We start from the raw sequence: 12,774 nt of genomic DNA, 5'->3' as shown, positions 1-12,774 counted from the left end.
TTTTCAAGTTTACTTTGTATTTTATTCAAAATACAGTTCATGTGGCCTGATCAGACTGAAGGAGTTACAATCAGGGAAAGGACAAATAAAGGGGTTACACACTCCACCCAGGGGTCAGGGGCCTGATGAGGAAAGAAATAAGAACCAAACAGAGACGGATTCACAAACTGGCCAGTTTAAAAACTCCAGTGTAATATAACCTACAGATGAAGGCTTTTGCTAGTACCCCAAGTCAAATGTCCTTGATCGTTTTTTCGTTTAACTTAATTATTTTTTTAAGTCCACTGTTTGCTGTCCAGTGACCTTTCAAGTCTTTTGTCTATCATGTCAGTCTCTGGATTTATTTGCCTGCTCAACATAGACAGTATTCCAGCACTCCTCTGTACTCCCTCTGTCCGCGCATTGGTCAAAGAGGAGGGGCCAGTCGGCTGATGTTCATTGGCTTCTGCTGGAAGACTGGCAGGGAGTTGGAGCAGAGCTGTGCACCAGGAAGTGTCCATGCACTGTTCCATCTATTATCCACACACAGAAATCCTAAAAAACAATCCATTTGTGTTCTGTTATTTAAACATACTGGCACCGAGCACAAGATAATGAATGTAGGTCAGTCACGGCTGCAGGTACGTACAGTGAAAAGGAGCGATCTGGCTATGTTTCAGACTCAGCTTCCTGTCCCACACCTGCTGCCTGGCGCATGCCTTTGATTGACAGGTACATCTCTTCCTCAGGATCATAGTAATAGAACTTCCTTAAGTAGACGATGAGCGGTCTAAAATAAAAAAAATTAAAGTTAGACTTTTTAGGCACTTTGTAGGCAAAGTATTTTATGCAAAATGCATTCTGTAAGGAGAACCGAGAGAATGTGAGACGCTAGAAGGGAGGTTCTAGTCGTGAATCGCTCTACCAACTCTAAATTCCTACCATTACAGACAGGGGCACGTCCCGAGTTTTAGCAAATAGGTCAGATATGATGGTCAAAGTAAGTAGGGGGTGAAGTGGTGGAATAGTTTTGGACGGTTTTCTTTTTCCCGCTCACTTAGTGCGGAAGAGTTTGAACAAAGCTTGAGAATATTTGTTTTTAAATTTCTTGTTTTGTTTTTTTTTTTCTCTTTTTTTCAACTCCTTATTTTTATTGCTGTATGAAATGTGCTATATAAATAAACTTTACTTGCCTTGCCTCGAATAGAATTCACTTTAAAATACTTTTAATAGGGCAACTGAATGCCATATTCTTTATGTATATGTTAAACTGTGTTCCTGACTTAATTTAGATTAGTAAATTAATATAAATCAGTAAATTATGACCTACAATGTGTCCAAATGTCTAAAACTTTACATTGGTGAGGAACACAGAAGGTCAGCAACTAGTATTTCATGCATCTCCTATATACACCACCATTCAAAACCATATAATAAAAGAAATTAATACTTTTATTCAGCAGGGATGCAATAAATTGATCTGTCTTTTTGATCAAATAAATGCAGCTTTGGTGAGCACAAGAGACTTTTTAAAAACATTACCTTACAGACTTCTGAATGGTAGTGTATCGGAAATGTAAATAAGCCAAATAATGTAAGGTGTGAGTGAGTCATACTTGGGAAGGGGCAGCTCCTGGATGTGGTCTATGCGGACGAGTTGTCGGATGCAGAAGCGGCACAGATGCTGGAGTGATTTCACATTGCTGAAGCGTGAGACTGGGTAGAGCAGCTGCACAGGGGTCGGGGGCAACCCTGAAACAGACACCACACGTTTCGTTACGCTGACCTTTCATCTCGCACACCTTCAAACCTGCTTTTGGTTTTACAAACAATATAAATAAACTCTGCTTTTTACTTCTGTGCATATTGGCAACTACCTGAAATAAAGTAAGTACTAAAATGACTAAATAAATTAAAGCTTAATAGAAATATTTAAAAATAAACAAAAACTAATCAAAATGACAAAAGCCTATTTATTCAGCTTTCATGTGATGTATAAATCTCTATTTTGAAAAATTGAAACTTATGACTGGATATGTGGTCCAGGGTCACAAATATAGTGAAGAAATTACATGTTGATATTCAAATGTAATATTTAGCCAATGTATTATGTCCCATCCTTTGTGCATAAACCTGTTACCCATAATATTCCAAGGAAAAAAAAATAACTAAAAGACTTCTTTTTGTCCCTATATCCCTCCTGCATCAGCAAACAATAAAAATGAAATGCTTTATATTCAGCAGTAGTGGCTGAGAACCCTGTCTGCAATGGATATTTGTAGCCTTACCAGGTACACGTGAACGTAGGAAGTAGAGGAATTTCCCATTTTTAGAGTGCATGATGGCTCGCTCAATGAATTCCACCACAGAATGGCAGCGGTCTTCAAATTTAGGATGGCACCATAAACTGAAGGTTCCTGAAGAGTTAAAAAGGGAAGAGGGAAAAAAATACACTGAATGAAGAAAACACTCCAATTTGTTACTGTCAAATGTATTAATTTGTTCTCAAATAATATTTATTTTTAATAAAAAATATTTATTTTCCCAAAGACAAAAACATTCATACAAAGTAAAAAGATTCATTTATTTAAAACCACATGAATGTGTTATGTACTAACTAAATATGTACTAACTTGTTATGTATAAATTTTTATGTGCTAATGTGCTAAAAAAAAGAAAAATTAACAAAACCCACAGTCATTTATGCAGTCAGTAAACATAACACGTTCACAAAAGTACTTTTAATTTTTAAGTTATTTGCTTTTAGACAAACTGAATGAAACGGGTTGAAACGGAAACCATGGCTTTTGATTAGACCACGCTAAAAAAAAAAAAAACATGATGCCTGTTCTTCAGTGTAATGCATAGGAAATCTAAGGAGGATGTGAAAAAAATGATTGACTACTGATTTGACTGAATTTAGGAATAACCGTCAATCTGAAAGTGGTGAAATCTAATCTGTTTGTTCAGGCAGTGTAGTCAACACTGAATATTTAATCTGACTTCAAACCACTAGAGCAGTGCTTCCCAAACCTGTCCTCTGCCCTGCACCTTTTGTATGTCTCCCTTATCTAACACACTGATTAGGGTGTCTGATTAGGGAGACATACAAAATGTGCAGGGCAGGGGGTCCGCTAGGACAGGTTTGGGAAGCACTGCACTAGAGGATGTGGTATAGATCAGGATTTAAGATCAGGAGTGTTTTTTAGCTACGCTTTTTGATATGTATATACTGTACGTGTGTGTGTTTACCTCTGTAGTGCTCCATACGTGTGTGATGTGTGACTCCCTGTGAGCGAAAGCTGAGGCTGAGGATGTATCGTGGGTCTGAACTGTCCCGCACCAAAAACGAGCCATCTGGCTTTCCTCTCAGCTTCATTTCGGCATCCTCCCAGTTCATCGGCCCCCAATACCAGCCACACTGCAATGACCATACAACAGTGAAAAACACACACAACCACAGGAAACCAGAGTCATATTTCATTGTTAAAAAGGTCTATAAATGACCATGCCGAATGATATTACAATCATCCAAGTGGAAATTTTCAAGTGTTTTGTCTCTCACCCGCTCCAGCTCTCTCAGGCTGGCAGTGAAGCTGCTGGAATCGGCTCCTCTCAGTGGACACATGATTGGGGGCGGGACCACTCTAGCTGGGACCGGAGTCTCCATTGGTGATGGGACCGAATGTGGAAGTGCCCGGAAGAAAGCATCTGAGACACAAAAGAACCATTTTTTAATACAACAGCAAATATTGCGTTGCATTCTAAAACTAGTTAAATAAAAAATTCAAACAAAATTACAGTAAATTTAGTAATATTGTGAAATATTATTACACTTTTTCTATTTTAGTGTATTTTAAAAAGTCAATTATTACTGTGATGGCAAAGCTGAATTTCCAGCATCAGTAATCCTTCAGAAATCATTCTAATTAGCAGATGTTCTGCTCAAGAAACATTTATTATTATCAATATTAAAACAGTTGTGCTCCTTAAAGTTTTACTGGAAATCGCAACATGATCACCAAGTTTTTCATTATAGTGTGACAGGACAATAAGTGTCTGTAATGTCTAATATGAAGTTATTAGAAACTATATATAAACTACATATAACAATTAAACAAAAATATAATATATATTATTCAGATGAATTAGACAGAATCCAGGGCTAGTTGTCACATTTTTTACACCAGTGAATATTTATTAGTGGAGGTTTATTTTTGAATGTTCATTTAATTTGTGTATTGGCACAAACCTTACATTCTTTGCTACAAAAAAAACAACAACTGAACATTTTCACCAGTGTTGCCCAGGAAAAAGATACAGTTCACTGAACACGTTGCCCTTTTGTGACAACATGCCCCAGTTGTGTTTTATATTGTGTTTACCCAACAGCTGACTGGTGATTGTAATTTTATAGGATTCTGAACTGGATGTATAATTCAAAACCTTATGCCAACTCCCCCCTGTGACAACTTGCCCCGGTCTCCCCTATAGCACATCACACTGCAGCACACTGATGAAATGTCATATCAACTACCAATAACCATGTGGACATGCTAGTTACCATATCTCCTTTATATCTTATACAAATTAAGTTATATTTCTATAAGAGACACTTATGTTTGAACTCTACAGTATGACACCATCGCTCACACTTCCTCTCTTTACAAACGCACATTAGTCACACACCGCCTTTTTCCTCTGAACGGCAGGAACTGAAAAACTAAACCACACGATCAACCAAAGCCTTTGTTAAGCAAAACGATACATGTGGTGGGTGACATGTATTGTCTTTGCCTTTGCTGTTCACAATATACCACAGTTACATTCACACTTTATTCCATTTCTCTTTACGTTTAATGAATGGAATAAAGGTGCTTCTGAGGGCAGAAACTGAGCCGGTCTCCAAAAAAGGGGAAGGGGAGGTTGGAATCTGCTCTCAGAACCAGAAAGACACCCTGAAACACACACACACACACACACACCACCCCCTCCACTGCACCCAGGTCTTACCATTGAGGCTGAGACTATGCTGGATGGTGGCGTGGAGAGGGGGAGGAGGAGGAAGAGGCAGAGGGAGAGACTGCAGGGAGGCCCCCATTACACTCACTAGGAAAGGCCCAGGCTGCGGCCCACCTATATCGTCTGGAAGAGAGCAGGAGGGAGGGTTCAGAGCCAGGAGAATAAGGAGATGTCACAGAAAAAGAAAGCAATAGAAGAGCAGACAGAAGCGAAGAGAAGGTTCGAGTCTATTAGAATGAGACAGGTGCCACGGGCGATGAAGAGGAATCAGAACATGACTGAATTCAACCCTAACACCACTCAGCTTCAGAGCAAAGGGACAGCAACATCCTTCATTCTCGCATATATTAACAAAAATAGATCAAAACGCAGCCAGATTATACTGTGCAAACCGCAGTATTGCAACTAACATGAATATTGCATTCAATGACCTGCGCTTTATGTACGAGTAACATGTAGTTTTGCCTGTCTGAACCATAAAGGAGCAGGACAAATCCTCCAATTATGTGACAATATCTGATCCTCTTATAGCACTTGAAGACTAAGACACCGTGACAGGAAGCATATGACACAGGGAACTGCAAAGTGGGGAAACAACACAGGCATCTGTAAAAATAAATCCACACGCTGGGATGTGCATTCAATCACCCGCTCACGACACTGGGAAATTAATTTCTTCCCAGCTGGGAAGAAATTATGCTAAAAAAAATATTTTAAAAGAATGTTCCCGGGTTCAATACAGTGATATTTGAGATACTACTGTAACTTTTATTAACACTTTTTATACGTTCAGTTTTCATTAAAATTATAGTAACTTTATTGTACGCTTTTGTCATTTAAAAAAAAGTCTATATAGTTTTTTTTATATATATATATTTTTAAATTTGAGTTGTTTTAGTACAAGTTAAGTTAAATTAAAATGAGAAATGCGTTTTTTTATTTTTGAAATAATTGTCTTTTTTTTGTTATTTTAGTTTACTACAATAATAATGCATATTCTTTTAAGAACATTTGTGATCCAACACTTAAGTTAAATTACACCCACTCATTCAATAGTGCAGCCACAAGATGTGAACAATATGAATGTTAACATGACGGTAGTGTGGAAAAAACACTTGCTAACCTTTTCAGTGTACAGTTATATCCAATTTTACCACTTTGATGCATTGCCAACACAACACTGTAAACTTTAAAACATCTGTAACAATTAATTAAACAGCTTTATAGCTCAAAAATACACAGTTTTTAGCAAAAGAAAGTGATTTTTATAAAATTAGAATTTCTGCTTTTAAATCCTCCAGACATTGGTCCCTTTCACCTGCATTTTTCTTTTACCTTTTTTTTTTTATAACAAAAGTCAAAATTATTTTCATGCTGCTAACGTTATTCCACAAAAGCATTTAATTAAGCTTAACTTGTATTGAAACCCAGAATATTCCCTAAAACCTCCAACCTAAACATGATAAACAATTCACTTCAAACACACAATGACTGAATAATCCACATACCTAATCATCTTCATTCACTCATGACAAAGATAACTTCTTCATATATAAATCTTCAGGTCCAATACGTACATCTCCAGTACTGTGATCATGTCAGTCTTCACTACCTAAGACCACACACTACCACACTGAGCTGATGAACTGGAAGAGCGTCTGCAGAGGCCTCACTTTATTAGAAACAGAAAGAGCCAAATACCAGTGAAGTCAAACCACAACTAGACTTACACAGTAACTCGCTTTAAGTGGCGCTTCTGTGAATTTTAAGCTTGCAGAATGCAATCAGAGACTCTGGTAACCATCGAATGAAAAGAATGAAGTCTGAATAAGAAAGGGAAATGAAAGGACAAAGTGAAAGAATAAGCATGTAGGTTGACGTCCTACATCGTATCTATCTTTAACATCCGCCTTGGGTTTGATGAAAAACTGTCCGTTTACAAAAGTGCAACATGTATCTCAGCAGTTTGAACACTTGTGATGGGATTTTGAAGAGAGGGACTTTGTTTTCAACACTACACACATTACTTACTATACCAGTATCATTGCATCTTTATACAGCACAAAAAAAAAAAAAGACTAAAAATAAAAAAGTTCATAAATTAATAAATAATAATTTTTAGTTAATATCCTATTTTATCAGATCACTGAGACAGATGAGCATTTACATTACAAATGTGATCTGGTTAAATGGGTTTGGTCTGAATGATCATAAAATATGTCGACCATATTTATTTTAGTCTTCTATCAACACATTTCCAACTTGAATTTTCCTATTTGAAAGGCCCCCAAACTCATCAAAAATTGTATATTAATCTCTTAATATATAAGTTATCTTTCTCTTTGACATATTTGTTACCATTTCTTTCAGCCAATGTCCTATATTGGCACACAAACACTTTCTCAATTTAAAGAAATAAGCCGTTTTGCTTGAAGAATACTTATATATTCCATATTTTTGTAACTTGATCTCTTTAGGATATAAATGAAATAAAATGATTTATGTATTTATGCTTACATTTGGTGCCCACCACTTATTATGAGTGAATTGCCCAAAATCGATGTTAATTGTACGCTATTGTTCAAAAGTTTGGAGTCAGTTCATTTTTTTAAAGAAACTAAGACTTTTATTGAACAAGGATGTGTTGAATTGAAGAAAAGTGCCAATAAAGACATTAATAATGTTACAAAAAAAGCCATTCTTTTAAACTTTCTATTCAAAGGTTAAAATTGAATCATGGTTTCTATAAAAAAAACAAAAATTGCACCATTGTTATCAATATTGAGCTTCTTGAGCAGCATATTAGAATAATTTCTGAAAGATCATGTGACACTGAAGACTCCTGAAAATTCAGCTTGGAATAAATTACATTTTATATTATATTCAAATATAAAACAGTCTTACACTGTTCAAAATATACTATTTTACTCTTTTAATCAAATCAAATCAAATAAAAAGCATTTTTAAAAACTTACCAACCCCAAACGTTTGAACGGTAACGTTTCAAACTATGCACACAGACATATACAGAAGCTAGAGGTGTCAGTGCGGAGGATAAAGGGAATATACTGCAAGGGATGGGGGGTGTAAATATTTAGAGAGTATGAAACAGATGGAGATTTGAATGAAGGAGATGGAGGAGGTGTGTGAACATCTGTAGTGGGTCTCACCTAGCAGACTGAGGCTCCGCCGAGGGGGAGGTGGAGGAGTGGGAGGGTGAGGGGAGTTCCTGCCTCTCTGAGAGATGTCCACATCAACCAAAGACACAGTCTCTCCTGTGACCAGAGCCACAATACACAACTTAATGACAAGAGCCATAAGAACGACATTAACAACATTCCTTACAATAATGTTATAACATAATTCCAAAGATTGGCCTAAAATGAGACTAATCTCATCCAAATCGTGTGTCTGTGTCATTATATTTCCCATGCACTGTGTAAGCTGATTAGTGGTTTGCAAATGTGCCTTCATTTAATGTATTCCAACGATTCCACCCCATTATGTTCCCTTAAATCTTCATTTACCTGTAAAACCGGGAGTAAAAGAGGCCGCAGAAAAGGCACTTTGTGCCCTTGTTAGTCCAGGTTGGCTGCAGAAAGAAAATAAGCAATTTGAATTAGAAGAGTTTAAGATAGACAGCATATCAATTTTCATTCATTCTGTTCTGTATCTCAAGTTATTGTACCATTTTTAGTCTAAAATGTACAATGCTTTAGAAGTAATCCCATTATAAATGTCTTACAGGACCTGCACCCATGATCCTGTGAGCCACATTGATCACAGATGTTATTTTTTAAAGTACAAGTTGATGATGAAATGAAATGTATTTTATGATAGAAAGTTTATGAGAAAATATATATTTTTTGTTGAATATTTACGAAGTAACACAAATTATGTTAAAAAGAAAAGTGCAAAAAATGCCCCATTTCCTGGTTAATTTCAATCCCCAGTATATGTGAGGGGATCAATCTTTGATTGAAATGTTAAATGTTTTAGGGACAAATTTAAAGCTGCACAACATGCAGAAAGGCCATAGGTTAAAGACCATAGTTTGTAGGTATAAGTAAACAACGAATGCTAGTACGCCATGTGTTGCCTATGCAATTTACAATGTGTTTTTGGAAAGAGGTTAATGATTTAATAGTAAATTAAGGTATGTGTTGTTCTACAACTTAAAATTACACACAAATTTGAAGCCACTGTACATAAGATAGGTTACTAACCATATTTGGACTACAATGGTTGTCAGAGTTGGGAAAGTTACTTTGGAAATGTAATAGAATACAAAGTTACCCAATGTAAAATGTAATAAGTAGTGTAAATATTTCAATTACTTTATTAATGTAACTGGTTACATTTGATTAATTCCTGATCACTTTTCTAAATTTATAACAAATGTGTTTAAATGTTAATCAAACAATGTTAATCTTAAAAAATAAGGCAAATAGGAAATTGTTCTATTCTGTCCTCAACTCCTGAAACTTTGGTGTCTCATATTTTAAAGCATATATTTGGGAAAGAAATCACTCATATCTGTATGTGGGTGAAAATATTCAGATGTAACCCCCTTTGTAATAGTTCACATTTTCAGTAATAACTGTAATTTAATTATACATTTTTTTTCTCAGTAATTAACAGATTACAGTTACATTTATACAATTCCGTTACATGTAACTAGTTACTACTCCCTAACACTGATGGTCCTCTTCATCAAGCAATATTTAAAAAATAAAAAAATAAAAAACTGCTATAGATTTAGATTTTAGGTGTGTAGTTTATGTTGTATGGAAAAAAAAACACGAAATTGTCTTCAAATCATGTATAGACATAAAGTCACAGGTTTACATGTGTACATGTAAAAGTAGGCATATACGAAAGGTTAAAGCTCCAGTTGTTTTGGGCGGAAGGACTCACCTGGCCGTGTCTTGTTCCCCACCGCTCGCTCCGGACATGTCAACTAAACTGCCCGCGGACGATATGGAGAACGTGACTGAAGGTCTCTTGTCCAAAAGGTTGTTAGAGCCACTACAGCTTTTAGTTCTGAAAAGTTTGCTCAGACGGATTTTAAGCGAGCCCTTCCTGGATTTCCCTGGTACTTTCAGAGTCTTCTCTCCTCCGCTCGCAGCGGAAAGATGCGTCCGGGTCGCGCTCCGGTCCGGTCGGGCCTTCGGCGTCGACGCTTGGCTGGAGCATGGGGTGCCCTGGCTGGGTTCGGCTTGGGACGGGACCTCGGGAGTCCGTTTGTCGCTAACAGGAGCCTGAGGCCTGGTGTTTACCGAGTCTCGTAACAAGCAACACGCCGGCGAGCAAAGTCCCCCGGACACCACCGAAGGGAAACACTTGAGCGCAAACGCACCCGGCTCCACTTTCTGAGACTCGGTCTTCTGGCACGCATTGATGCCCAGGCCATTCACCTCCTCTGACCCGAGGCCCTCCAGCACCAGCAGCGCATCGCTGGTCTCGGTAGGGTCCTCTCCCTGCCTGATTCCAGCCGAGCCGAGCACGCTTTGACACGAGCAGCGCTGCAGCTCGCCATCCTTGAGCAGAAACTCGGGAACCGGAGCGACTCTCAGCTCGCCGAATTTCCTCGCCAGCTCCAGCACAGGACCGTCGGGCAGCTGATGAAGCTGCCGCTGCGCCGTCCCCGAGCTCGTTTTGTGATCCACCACCGGCGGCCAGTCTTGGTTGTCGGTGATCAAGCGATGCCGGTGGCACAGCTCGGCTCCATCCGTATCCGTAGCAACCGCTGGCAGCTTGAGCTGCGGATGCAGCGTCCATGTAGGCGGATGCTGAGCATCCACAGCGCCAGACTCGGAAGCGAGCGCCACTTGGTCCTCAAAAGCCCTGCGCTGATCCTCCGAGTTGCTCTCGGCGAATCCCTCGGAGTCTCTCGATATGTTTCTGAACACCAACAGCTGAGGCCCCATTCCACCTCGGTGGGTGAGATCGTAACCGTGGGCCTCGGCTGAATGAAGAGTAGGCGGCGGCGCAGACAGCGCAGGTCTGGTCGCCATCACTCCCGAGTCAGGTGCCTCCGTTCCGCTGGCCTGCGGAGCTTTGTTCACCGCTGAGATGTGGCCGTGATTCTGCGTGCATTCAAAGTTCCCCTTGATAGCCACCGACGACAGATTCCCATTCTCCTCGTCCAAGCGGTCATCCTCGGCCGCGGAGACCAGGCGCATCAAGACAAAATCGGGAGACATATCTTGCGCGTTGTTCATTATTATTCCTCAATATACTGAAGGAATGAGCGATATCAGCGTTTCACATTGCTTCCAGTCATGAGATCTCGCTCGTGTGATGATGGTAATGATGATGGTAATCCTCTTGGTGTTAGTTAGGTAGCCCCCTCACTCAGTGCCAGACAATTAGTGCATATAAACTCTATTTCAGTCGCTCCTTCAACATTGCGCACGTCCTCGTCTCATTTCGCGTCCGGCCTTAAAATCCTCCACGGGTCTTTGTAGGGTCATACATAACGCTTCGTTTCACGCAATCCTAACGGCGTCTGTGGTCACATTACTGTCGAGGCCCCACCCGCTCGCTCACTTCCGCGAATTCGATGCGTTTCGTGTTTGGTCTTATCGGTGCCATTGCTGTCCACTTGGCTGCAGGCTATGTGCTGTCCCCCTTAGTGACGTGCACCGTGCTGTAACGTTGCTTTCATGTCATTTACCGCGCTGTTGTCTGGAAGATGGCCTTACCCACTGATGTTTATGATGCATCAATTGTAGTGGCATCGCCTTTCCGCACGATTCCAGCACCAGCCAAACTCTCCCTGCATATCGGTTGAGTCAAAGACAAATGACTTGCATGATATCATCATTTGAATAATGACTCTCATCCTCATGTAGCAGCTAAAAACGTAAAGCATCGTGTCAAACACAAGGCCTACAATCGAGAGAATATAAAATATCATGCTGGTTATCATATTATGTAGTGTGTATAAATTTAACTTATTTAAACAAAAAATGCATTGGTTTTATTTTCTTTTTTCGTATTACTAATGCAGAATATGGAGTATTTAACCAACAAGGTTAAATATAAATTTAAATGCTAGAGTTTTTATTTAATGCATTTCAATTAATAATCATTTGGAAAGAACTATCAAAATTCAGTTTAGTTTTAGATGGAACAAGTCAACTTTCCAAAAGTGTTTCATGTCATCTACGCCTATGTATATATATATATATATATATATATATATATATGTCTATTAAAAGGCATATAGATATGCAATACAGTTATTGTTTACATTTACCCATTGTTCTGTGGTCAAGAATTTTCATTTGCGAAATGCGATTTAATTGATGGACCGAATGGTGTCGCTATACACAAACATTTACACATGCCCACAAGATCCCTTTAAAACCTGCCATCTCATAACACGAAGAGTGGATTTTATTACAGTTATGGGTTTACACAAATATCCAGACGAAAATGTGTTTTCACAGAACGCTGTCAGAGAAATATTACATGCGTTGACTACATCCTCTCCAATTAAATGCATACAACTGTGCACAAAGCTGAACACACATATCCATCCATAAAAAAACAAAAACATTTACACAATTGATTTTTTTGATAATTGTGTGCATATAGATGCACGTGTATACACACAGCCACAGCTTCTGCAGTCCTGAGTGGGGGTGGGGCCCCACAGGAATGAGTGTTGAATCTCAGAATCCTGTTGCCATGGCACCAAAACAAGGATTTGCCTGCATTACCCAGTATGACTGGATTTGTCTGAATCATCTTTCTCTCTCTCAC

At 38.8% G+C, this 12,774-nt stretch overlaps 1 protein-coding gene across 2 annotated transcripts; it reads right to left on the bottom strand.

The window, feature by feature from the left end:
- Positions 1-4: 4 nt before the first annotated feature.
- On the bottom strand, positions 5-11,784 carry LOC306857191 (suppressor of cytokine signaling 7-like). 2 transcript variants are annotated; one of them, XM_079396985.1, is made up of 10 exons: positions 9,919-11,598; positions 8,529-8,593; positions 8,172-8,276; positions 4,993-5,124; positions 3,545-3,690; positions 3,232-3,400; positions 2,268-2,396; positions 1,596-1,731; positions 629-769; positions 5-534 (listed from the first exon to the last, which is right to left on the bottom strand). In XM_079396985.1, exons 1-9 carry the CDS (start codon positions 11,223-11,225, stop codon positions 649-651), a joined length of 2,310 nt encoding a protein of 769 aa, XP_079253111.1. In that variant the 5' UTR covers positions 11,226-11,598; the 3' UTR covers positions 5-534; positions 629-648. The 2 variants fall into 2 exon arrangements, with proteins under 2 accessions (XP_079253111.1, XP_079253112.1); XM_079396986.1 differs by lacking the exon at positions 4,993-5,124 and having other exon boundaries at positions 9,919-11,784.
- Positions 11,785-12,774: the final 990 nt, after the last annotated feature.

Source organism: Barbus barbus, assembly GCF_936440315.1.
Source record: "Barbus barbus genome assembly, chromosome: 37".
Classification (NCBI taxonomy): Eukaryota; Metazoa; Chordata; class Actinopteri; order Cypriniformes; family Cyprinidae; genus Barbus; species Barbus barbus.
This window is presented reverse-complemented; position numbering and strand designations above follow the sequence as displayed.

What these genes read in the sequence shown, in the direction of transcription:
- LOC306857191 (XM_079396985.1), bottom strand. Translation starts at nt 11,225, where the DNA reads ATGAACAACGCGCAAGATATGTCTCCCGATTTTGTCTTGATGCGCCTG. An exon ending in TTTTACTCCCGGTTTTACAG is followed by an intron (nt 8,277 to 8,528) that starts GTAAATGAAGAT and finishes CTCTGGTCACAG; the next exon opens with GAGAGACTGTGTCTTTGGTT. An exon ending in GCGGAGCCTCAGTCTGCTAG is followed by an intron (nt 5,125 to 8,171) that starts GTGAGACCCACT and finishes GCTCTCTTCCAG; the next exon opens with ACGATATAGGTGGGCCGCAG.